Below are 11,470 nucleotides of genomic sequence, written 5' to 3'. Positions count from 1 at the left end.
ACTACTCCAAGTCCGGATCCCTTACGATATTGATTGACATTAATTATAAATTTATAAATTAAATTATTTAAATATTTACAAAAACTCTTGAATATAAATAAAATAAGACTACTTCTGTTGTAAGAGGCATTTTAAATAAATCAGTGATGCTAACCTGGCTATAAGAATGTGTTGGGATCTATTTTACATTACGTGTAAGGTAGAAATTTGTAGCATACTTTTTTGGGCCAGCATGCTGTCGAAATTTCTAGTACATACTTTTGGGATACTGTAAAGATCAGGAAAAATACAAGGACCTCATTCATATTTCACATACGCCTAGTTGGCTTAAAACATTGTTTTCATTTTATTTTAAACGAAGTACTCGCTTTTGGGCCATTTAAGTGACTAATGTCGTTTATTCGCTCAAAAGAAATAAAATTAATATTGCAAAGATGATGTAAAAAGTTGTACGAGACTATAACTTAAATTGCTTTAAATATTTATCGGTAATGGTATAAAAAGATATCAATTACTAACTAAATTGCATGAGATTGTTGGTTACATCGATCGATTTTGTTTTCGTTTTTTTTTGATTTGCTTTTTTTTTAACTTAAGTAAATGGCTAATATCCAAGTGGAATTTGATTGAAAGAAATCTCAAAAGGTATTCGATTTGATAACAAATTTAAATGAATAGTATTAACCTAGAATCTGAATTGATTTTATGCTGTCTGCATTTTGCTACGAATTAAACTAGTATTTAATAACAAATTTCGAGTAGTAGGTCATTCGAATTCGCCGAAAATGGAAATGTCAATCGACTTGCTTAAATTACTTGCTTATGTACAACTAATGATGTGATAGATTTGGGATAGGCGAGGGTTCTTTGAGAACGGCTCTTGGTATACAGGCGACTAAGGGCTATAAATTCTTTGGAGCTATGAGATTTATGTAACAACAGAATCTTTGGTCATGGTGCCAGGCAGGTGCTCAGCTCAGCGTGTCCCGCCTACTCCATCTTCACCAACGTTTCCCGCTCCACGCCGAACTTGTGCATGGTAAAGTTGGCCGCATGCTGATCGTGTTGGCCCAAAAGGACGGCCGTATGCTGTTGGTGCAAAAGATGCTGCTGCTGTTGTCTCTGGAAGGCGGCCAGTTCGTAGTGCTCGTCCAGCGAGGCCGATTGTTGCTGCTGCTGCTGCGGCGTATCCATCTGCTCCATCTTGATCAGGGCCGGGTGCTCATCCTCCTCCTCCGGCGTCAGGTAGTATGGCGGTGAGTCCCGCGTTGCCTTGCACAGCGTCATTCCCTGACCCAGCTGCAGCTGATGGTAGGGATTCTGCAGACTAATAATGTTGCCGTGGCTCAGCGAGGATAACGTGCTGGATGCCGTGGTCGGTGTTGAGGTGACCGTGGAGCAGTTGGCCTGCGAGGTGAGCGACAGGGCCTCCGTTTTGATCACTGCCGCTGCTGTCGCCGCTGCTGCTGCTACCGCCGCAATCGAGGAGTTCGGCAGCAGATGGGCCAGCAACTGGTCGTTGGTGGAGCCGCTGCTCTGTTGCTGAGCTTGCAGATATTTTTGTATTAGTTTGTTATTCTCATTGCTACTATTGTTGTTGTTGTTGTTGTTGAAGAGCAAGCTATTGTTGTTGTTATTTTGGAGCTGGTGTGTGGGCGATGGGGTATTGTATATGGTTGTGGGCGTGCTGGGTGAGTGCTGCATGCTGCAGGATTGCTGCTGTTGTTGCTGCATGTTGAGGGGTGACATTTGGTAGTTAGAGCTGGGCGACATGTCCAGCCCGGAGCAGAGCTGCTGCTGCTGCTGCTGATGTTGATGTGTCTGATGCTGATGTTGATGTGATGCGGCTGATGGCGACAATGAGGAGGAACCCATGCTATGGGGCGAGCTGGCCGCCGATGAGTGCTGATCAGCCATTAGCAACTGCTGCGACTGCTGCTGTTGGTACTGCGGATGTTGCTGTTGCGGCTGCGATGAGTATGAGTTGTATGGTTTCATATCGAGCTGTGGTTTCATATCTAACCAGGTGAGCGGAAGGGGACAAAAAGAAAGCAAACATCACGAATTAGGCATGCACACGGAATGGAAAATATGTGTTTGCAACTCACCATCATTGACGTCCACTCCCATCTGGCTGCTGTCCAAGGCCTGGCCCACATTGTGACAATTGGCCGCCAAGGAGCCGCTCTCCAACGTGGCACTTAAGGCGTTCTTCAACTTCTTCTTTTCGCTCTTCGTGCCCTTCGGCTTGCGTTTGCGTTTCTGTATTGGCAAAGATTGTTGAATATTTATTATACTTTGAGTCATTAATCTACTATATTTATCTAATTACAATTTCTCAAAACCAAAAAGAAATAATTACAAAATAAAAATAAATAATAGTAAAACTTTAATTTAATTTTTCAAAATAATAAAAATGAACTTTTAAAAATTAAAACTTTGAGTCGAATTGTTTAACAACTGAAACTTTTATTTTTGGGTTCATAACTTGACAGTTATTAAAACTTGGTTCTAGGTGGTAAGCAAGACTGTGATTAAAGTACATATTGGCAATTAAATACATTAAAGTACTCATTAGATAAAGACGCTTCACAACATAATTATGTTGTTTCTATCGAATTTGTTTTTATTGGCATTACAAGTGGCCTGAAGTCTAAATAGTTTGAAGTTATTGAAGGTCGATTGTTTTAAGTAAAGATATTTTAAACAAAATAAATTTGTTAGGCATTTATTTTGAACTGATGCTCCGATGGCACTTACCTGTATGGTGTCCTTTTTCATGGTCAGCGGTCGGGGCACGCTGTGAAGCTTATAGTACAGTCCGCAGGCATTGCAGACGGGCTCTCCGGCTGGATTGCGGCGCCACAGCGATGTGTACGTGGTGTGGCAGTTGGAGCAGGATAATCCGGCTCTCTTCGAGGCACTCTAGATGTGGAAATACGGCAATGCATTAGTCAATGGGTACAAAAACACTCAAATAGCAAAAGCATTTCGTGTGGAACAACGTTTTCTATGACAGCTCTGTGACTAGGGGGTTTATGGATATACAGATTTACTGGGTTTACAGGTTAGTGTATATTGGTTAGCAGTGATTCTGGGCTAGGTTAGTGGCACTACTTGGTCTACTCGCTTTTCTCTGTTAGTGAATTGACTTTCAGGGGGGTTTCGGTTGGTAGGTAGGGTTTTGGTTTTGGTTTTGTTTGGTTTTGGTTTCGGTATCGGTAATTAATGGGCGACCTACCAAGCGTCTCGAATTGGCGCGACTAACGTGCTCGTCGAGCGTCGTCGCTGCAGTCGCCGTTCCCGACGCCACCGCCGAAGTCGCCGAGGTTGCACTCGAGCCTGGACAGGAGCCGTAGGCCTGCGAGCTGGCGGCACCAGTCGTGTTGGCCTTACTACGGCCACCGCCGCCCACATTAAATGAGTTGGCCTTATAGAAATCCCCGCCTGATTCAGCGGCCACTGGAATTGAGCAATCAGAATGTTGTTTGTTGTAATACACAAGAAGCAGTAGCAGATTGATTTTCGTTTTGAATGTCACTTTTCGATTCGTTTGGTGTTTTTGTCGCATATTAAACTAATTGGCATTTCGTAATAAATAATAAATTCAATTAATTTTTTCACTCTCTTGGAGCCTTGAAGGGTTCGGGGGGGAGTTGAGGGCGGTGGTGCTGAGGCTGAGGCTGGCGGATGCGGATTTCTATAAGTCTCTGTACCCACTAAACACTGAGTTCGCACACAAAAATTTTGTTCCACACAAAAGCGTTTGTTTGATTGGTTAGTAATAATTGCTGGTAGTTGTGAATTTGTTTTAGACATTTACCAATCTTCTAGGCTGTTTAATTAGGGGTCGATTCATGCCGTTCATTTTCATGTACAAGCCGCAGGCATTGCACAAATAGTGTCCCGTGTTATCGCGTCGCCATAATGGGGTTGAAATCGCACCACAATTGACACATTCTCGCCCCTCAGTGAAATAATCGGCATCGAATAATGCTTCAAAGATTGACATAGAAATATCGAAATAAGTCATAAGGTTTTAGCTAGGTGTTTGGTTTGGATTGTTTGCTGTTTTGCGTTTTGGTTTTTTTGTTTTGTGTGTGTTTATTATTTAGATTTGTATTTCTATGGGATTTGCTTTTGTGGTGTTTTTTTTTTGTTTGATTTTATCTCAAGAGTTGAAATAAAATTAATTGAATTTATTATAGAGACATAGTCTTAATACTAAATATATATGTGGCATAATAATAATAAATAAAGGATGAGGAAATGTATGAATATGACAACAGCTGCTTACAGTTGGCTAACATTACCATTTCCTGACCCATTTCGGGTTTGCTCAGGTTATGCAAATAACTGGCCAGCGATGGGTTTCCTTCTCGCCTTGTGTGTGTGAAGTTCTACCCAAAACCCACTCCATTTCTGCCCAGGCAAAGGAGAAGGCACACACACAAACAGAAAGGATCTTGGCTTGTGTATTTTTGGTGAGTTCATTATTCAGTTTGCTGATGTGCTAGACTAGCCTAATTGTGGTCCATTCTTAAAGCGGAACTTACTTGCTGACAACGATGCCGAGGCGGACAGAAAAGCTCCCGTGTTTCCATCCACTGCCGCTGCGGCTGCTGCATTGGCCGCCGAAATGGCCCTGCCGTTCCGTATCACATTGGTGACCACACCGGCTCCAACTCCGACACCCAACTGCGCCTGGCCAGATGCGGCGGAGGTGTAGCTCATCGGGTCAAACCAGCCCTCGTTCTGGAAACAGAAAGGCACAGATTGGCTATTGGATGCACAAGGGAATTCCCGAAAGGGGAAAGGGAGCAAGACTCACCTGAGGACGGTAATTGGAAATCGAAGCGTAGCGTTCGGGGCCACTGACCGAGCCATTGGGCATGCCACTGACGAAGCCGCTGTTGCCGGATGTGAACCTCTGGAAGGCTGGCAAGGTGCCACCGCCCCCCACGCTGCCTCCTCCGCCACTGTGGCTACTCCTTGGCGATCCATAGCCGTCCTCCAAGGAGCTGTTGTGTCCATTAACCGCCGCCGTGGCCGCCGCCACCGCCGCCGCTGTTGCCACCGAGGAGCTCGTGTGGTGCAGACCCACTGGACCCGGACTGCTGCTGCTCGAGTTGTGGTGATGCTGCTGCTGGTGGTGGAGGTGGTGCTGTTGCTGCTGCTGCAGCTGCTGCTGCTGGTGTTGCTGGTGTTGCTGCTGCTGCTGGTGGTGCTGTTGCTGGAGGTGGGCGTGCGTCTGGTTGGGCGACTGCATGCCGTACTGAATGCCATTGGCAGCCTGGGTGAGCAAGGATCCAGCATAAACAGAGCTGTAATGAAGCATTGGAAGTAAAGGAATTTAGTTTTCGATCTTCGACTTTAAATTCACTTAGATCATTTTTTAGATACTGTTAAGTACAGTAGTTGCAATCAATTTAATTTAATTTTAGGCTAGAGTTATGGGTTAAAGCTATATTTTAATTCGGCAGTGTAATTTGTAATGAAAAACTTTGTTTTTAAAAGATTTACCTATAGCAATAGTTCTTCAAATACATATTATTGTAATTCGAAAAGAACATTTTAACAAAGTTTTTATTTCTAAAAATTAATAAAAGTTTTTTAAGCGTTTTAAAACGCTAGGCACGTTGTTTCGCGCGTTTTGAGCGCGTTTTTAGTCGCTGTTGCTGTTGAGACCTCTGTTAACGTCGCACTGTTACTGTGAGGAATTCGAGACGCTATTAACATTTCCTGACTATTGTTTACTTTACAAGAATGAGTTGTTTTTGCTTTTTGCGGACCACCAGCGGCCAGTTTTCGGCATGTTGGCCGTTGTGGCTGTGCGGTTGAGGCCATAAAACTCTTAATTAAAGTATAAAACTGTTTGCAGCATTGTTTATTCAAAAAAAAAAGTAATCGCTTATTTGTTAGCCTTAGTTAACAGTAGCCTGTGCAAATATTTTTGCTAGAACTCGGAAAGAATTTTAATAAACAAAGCTGGCTGGAAACGAATTGCCGCGTAGGCAAAAGTTTGTTTTTGGGCCATCGATCTTAGAAAGATAAGAACTTAAGGATCAAAACTTTTGAGATTTCGTTTTCACAGGTGCACACTTTAAACTTCCGCCAACTTGATGGGCTTACACACATTATTTTTGCACATGGGAACAATCGAAATCAATCAACTAATATTCTCCATTGTCTAGTACAACCCTTTTTTGCAAACAAATACAATATTCTATTTATGTTCGAACAGCAACACAGGAAACACGCGGAAGTGCTCAGCTCAGCTTTAGCGTTTTCATTTTCGTTTTGATTTATTTTTATTTCAGTTTTCAGTTTTATTTCGGGCTTAGTTCTCTGGACGAAGCTGGGCGACTGATGACGGCAGTCGAAGATGGAGACGGAGAAAAAAGCACAACCGAATCGGGGCACGCGCGTTTGCATAATGACTTGAGTCGGGTTTAGCTTTATGCCAATGCAGTTGCTGTTGCAGTTGTCGCCCCTGCTGCTGCTGCATTTGCTCTTGTTGCAGAGAGTTTTGGCCCAAAAATCTCAGTCTTACACACACAACACGATAAAGTGACAGAAGAAACTTAACCGAAAAAAACGATATCTTTATGTATATTCAATTATCAAACAAACGACTTGCAAATCATTTGCTCTTTGTTGCAAGAATTTATATGACCAAGTCTTTCAGCTAGATGCGCACGCTCTCTGATAAGAAAAGCAGAATTTTCAGTTGAAGATGCCCTAGCTATAGCTAATATATAGCTGCATATTATATAGAAAGTCTGAGAGACAACAAAAAATGCACGACAACGATATAAATTATCACCGCTGCAGTTCATTTCTGTTGTTGTTGCTTCTGTTGTTTGTTGCAGGTGAGTATTTTGCGTCGACTTCTTGTTTTTCACATATGTATGTATGGCGAAAATGGCATGTGAGCTGGCCAGCAGCGTGATATCTTCTTCTGGTTTCTTACCGCCACAAAAGCGAAACTGACCAAAAAGTCACATACGAAATGCCGAGCACATCGGCGTCACCATCATCCGCCAGTTAAGCTTGAGATCATCTAGTCTCAGCGTTGTTTTGTTACCAGATATACAAGTGCTTATTTCCGTCTATGCAAAACCGTCAAATGCTCGGTTATTAAATATATTTTTTTAAATATCATTTTATTTTCCATATATTTTAACTAAGTGTCCATTCAAGACTGTTTTCATATACATATGCAAAACACTTTTTCAATTTAAAAAACAACATAGAAACTTCACATTAAGCAGTAAAACCAAGTGCAGTGCAAAATGTAGAAAACGAATACATCACCAAAAAGAGTCAACCAAAATGGGATCAAAAATGTGCGGGTGCGTTGGGTCCGCTGCCTCCCACCGATCGTTAGAGAATTACCCATTACACCCACCGTACCGCTCTCCTTAACCCTTATAGGTGTATTTCAACTTGGGGGTTGCTGAGTCAGCAGAGGCTACCCTGAACACAGAAAAAATAGAGTCTTGCGAAGCATTTGAAGCTGTTTCTCTGTGGCCGAGTTTCAGTTTCGTTCGACGGTTTCTATGTCACGGGATGGGTTTGGGTTACCCCAGCTCTCAAACAGTCACACACTCGAAAGGTATCCTCTCACCAAACTATAGAACTTGCAACCGAATACCCAAAACAAGCTAGAAAAATGCGCCACAATAGCAATTTGCATTTTCGTTTTGGCTCTGCAAGTCGCCGAGTTTCGACTGCTCGATCAAATGCGGGTCACGCCCCCTTTTTTTTGGTAGTTAACTTGCCTTAAATTTGTGGCACGTGCTGGTCCCAAGTCAAAAGTGGCAACAAACTGGACACGTGCGGTTTTAACCATCTCATGCTGGTCGAAACCCTAGTAAGAAACTTAGTCAACCATTTAGAATTCCTGCATCTGTTGGCGAAGTTGGTTCTGCTTGGGCTAAGATCCCTAACGGGAAAACTCATGAGTCAGAAAATCCATGCGTCAATAATTAAGACATTGCATATTCTTGTTTACGAAATTTGACCGGCAATTTGTATATTTTTTTGCTGAGTTTCAAGCTAGCGGAAGACTTCTTTGGGAAAGACACAGGCGGCTCTTAAAATGGCCAGTGAAAAACTGTTATTTATACCCCGGTATTGTTTGTTTTGGTTTTGAACAAGGTTAATTTTAGTAATAGAATACGAAGAAGTCATCTTGTCAATCTTGACATCGCAAAACATTATAAAAATTTCGAAAAGATAGCTTGTATATACAAAAGATAAGGAAACGAAGAATTAATCTCATCTTTATAAAAACAAACTTAGAGAAGGGAGTTAACGGTAATAAATGTTTTAAAAAAGGTTTACAAATTAAGAGACCTACAAATTAATATTATTTATCTATTGAATCTAGGATTTTTATAAAACCTGGAGCAATGTTTTTTTTCCAAACTCGCAGCTACTTTTTGAACCTGTCAGTCCTGCCCCACTAGACCAAGCCACCTCCAAACGGAGGCGTCACGCCTGGAATGCTCTTTACATGAGACATCTGCGATGGCAGCACAGTTGTGTTTTGTTTATGTTTTTGTTTTCCCACTGGAAACACATTCTTCGAGTCCGACTAACTAACTAACTAGATGCAACTGTAACAGATTTTTGCATTCCACACATTGAGTAAACCACCTGAGAATGCCATAACGCCATAACCATAACCGACTGTGTTTGATTTTGGATTTGGATTTGGGTCCAGGGAGGAGAAGGAATAGACCCAAACATGAGCTTTGGAACAATGAGCCACAATTATGGGCTCTATTGTGGGTTCGTCATTCCGCCCGAGAAACCGCGCCAAGACCGGAGAAATATGAATCAGCCAGTGCGGTTCTCTGTTAGGTGATCGTTGATCGCTGATCGGCGCTCCGATCATGACTTTTAACGGTGTCGCCAAGCGGGCGAAAGGCACGTGCGCTCGACCGCTTCGTGATACTGAGCTCATTACTCCGAGGAAAGACTCACCTGTTCTGCATGCTGGGACTGAGCTGGGTGGCCCCAAAGTAGGCGACGTTCTCCGGCGAGAGGCTGTCACGTTGGGCGCTGGTCAGCTGGGTGAAGCTCTGCATGGTGGACAGGGCATGGGAGGACGATGGCGAATCGCCGCCCCCCGAGCTGGTTGAGTTGTTGTGGTGGTGATGTTGCTGCTGTTGCTGATGGTAGAGTTGCTGCTGCTGTTGCTGGTGATGCAGATGCTGCTGTTGTTGATGGATTTGATCTGTAGTCAGGGAATAGATTCCAGGCACTGGACTGGCATCCTTCAAGGGATGCAAGTCCGAGACCGAAGTCAGCACATGGTAGTTGCTACTGTGCCCATCCTCGAAGCACTCGTCCTTGAGCGTGTCCTGGATCACCTCGTCAATGTTGGGCGTTGTGCCCTGGGCCGCTGCTGCTGCCGCTGCCGCCGCCGCTGACAGTTGCTCGTGACTGGCCATGCCACCTCCGCCGTATACGCTGTAAACCGCAAAATTGGTTCTCATTATGGGATCCGTACTGGCGTAATGCTCGTAGAGCTGGGCAGCTGGATGGTGATGGGTGGGCGGATAGGGAAAGTGGCCCAAGAGGTGATGTGCCGCTGCTGCCGCCGCGGAACCGCTGGTCAGGTCATAGGCCAGCCAACCGGCCTGATGTTGCTCCTGTGTCGCTAGTTGTTGCTGTTGGGACTGATGTTGTGATTGCTGTTGCTGATGTTGCTCCTGCTGATGCTGGCTTATCAATTGTTGGTTGAGAAACTGTTGCTGCTCGTAGATCTGATGGTTATGATGATGTTGTTGCTGTTGCTGCTGATCCTCTGACTGATGTGCATAGTTGATCACTTTGATTTTATTATCAACACTTTCACTCGCGTCGTTCTGCGGCTGATTAGTATTATTTATCGCACTGCGATCGTCATCGATCGCCGCTACAGTTGTTGCTGGCGTGTCGCTTGGTGTTGCTGTTGCTGTTGGTGTTGGAGTTGCTGTTGCCGACGCGTTTGCTGTGGTTACCGCTTGCCTTGCTGTTTCGCTGACAACTGAAGTGTGAGCCTGTGAGTGCGCGGACTCAAGTGTCGATAAATTCGCTGCGACGGACGTCGCTGCCTCAGTCAGCGTCGCTGGCGGCGTCGCTGCCCCTGTGGGCTCCGCTCCGATCGCTATTGCTGTCTCTTTCGCTGCTGCATTTGATCCTGCTGCTGTTGTAGTTGCTGTTGATCGTCCTGACTGCCGCTTGTTGTTGTTGGATTTGGCCGTACGGATCTTGCTGTCCGCCGCGTTCGTCAGCAGACTGCCCCCGCCCGCCTTGGCCCCCGACCCTGCCCCCGCCAACGCCCCCTGCGCTCCAGCCGCCTTCTCCTTGGGCTTCGTTGTTTTGGTCATAATTCCGGCGATCCACACCACTCGATTATACGGATTATCCGCCGCAATCCACGTACGTGTCCGTGTCCGGCGCGATTTTCACACAAACTGATTTGATTTGAGCGGCTTGCGCTTCGAAATAATTCGAAATACGAAACACAAGCTCGAAACAAAATAAGCTCGTTAAAATTGTTTTTTAGAAAATCAAATCGAGCACAAATCTCAGCGAGCATCCTCTCTCCCACTCTCCCCATTGATTACAGTTGTGTTTGCTTTGTGCTTTGCTCCAAATCCCGTTACACGAGCGCCACTCGCAATCATAATCATACACATATAAAAATTAGGAAATTTTAAAATCAATCTTACAAAAGTTTTAATAAACTTCATTTCGATCATTTTATGATTTTAAATAGGTTTTTTTATTATTTTAATTGAATTTCTTATGGAACTTAAATTTTTTTTAGATTTATTAACAAGATACAGTTTTATTGTGATAAAAAGATCAAGTCAATCTTACAAATTATTCATATATATTTTCTGTGTACAGCTTAAAATGTCTGGATGCACAAGCTACATGCGCCCGCTCTCCCACTCTCCCTCTCTTTTGGGGAGCATTCTCTTTGGCTCCTCTCTTCCTTCGCTGCGTCGTTGGCTTTGTTTGTGCCTCGCCTGCTGCTGCTGCCGACCTTGTCGCACTCATTGCCTTTGACTAATGTTTCTCGCTGCCTCTCTTTCTCACCAATGCCTCCAAGTGCGAGTACCCCGCTTTTAGCTACGCCTCTCACTACAGCAACAGCAACAACAACGGGCATAGAAAGTGGGAGGGGTGGGCAGCAGGTCGAGGCAGAGGCCATGCCGGATTGTTGTTGTTGTCGCCGCAGCCTGTTGCTCGATTGGTGTTGTTGTGGCCTCTGTTGTTGTGGTTGGTTGACTGGCGGTTACCAGCGACCGCAAAATAAGTACAAACTAAATCAGGGAAATATAAAAAATACATATAGTTTTTTATAAATAACATTTAAATTTAAAATGAAATCAAAGTTAATTAAAAATAAATTTAGATAATCAGTACAACGGAAAATAGGATTATTTCTTGAGATTTTTTGACT

The 11,470-nt window shown here is 43.9% G+C and overlaps 1 protein-coding gene across 5 annotated transcripts; it reads right to left on the bottom strand.

Annotated features, from left to right (window-relative positions):
- Positions 1–368: 368 nt before the first annotated feature.
- LOC108044631 (box A-binding factor) lies at positions 369–10,468 on the bottom strand. Of its 5 annotated transcripts, none has more exons than XM_017123698.2 (7): positions 8,995–10,468; positions 4,832–5,324; positions 4,557–4,755; positions 3,242–3,462; positions 2,761–2,925; positions 2,109–2,262; positions 369–1,547 (listed from the first exon to the last, which is right to left on the bottom strand). In XM_017123698.2, exons 1-7 carry the CDS (start codon positions 10,383–10,385, stop codon positions 991–993), a joined length of 3,180 nt encoding a protein of 1,059 aa, XP_016979187.2. In that variant the 5' UTR covers positions 10,386–10,468; the 3' UTR covers positions 369–990. The 5 variants fall into 5 exon arrangements, with proteins under 5 accessions (XP_016979187.2, XP_016979185.2, XP_016979186.2 ...); XM_017123696.2 differs by having other exon boundaries at positions 369–2,018; positions 8,995–10,466; XM_017123697.2 differs by lacking the exon at positions 3,242–3,462 and adding an exon at positions 3,824–3,996 and having other exon boundaries at positions 369–2,018; positions 8,995–10,465.
- Between the last annotated feature and the right edge of the window lie 1,002 nt (positions 10,469–11,470).

This window comes from Drosophila rhopaloa, unplaced genomic scaffold (assembly GCF_018152115.1).
Source record: "Drosophila rhopaloa isolate 14029-0021.01 unplaced genomic scaffold, ASM1815211v1 contig_167, whole genome shotgun sequence".
Taxonomy (NCBI): domain Eukaryota; kingdom Metazoa; phylum Arthropoda; class Insecta; order Diptera; family Drosophilidae; genus Drosophila; species Drosophila rhopaloa.
Note: the sequence above shows the minus strand (reverse complement) of the source record. Positions and strands in the feature narration are given on the sequence as shown.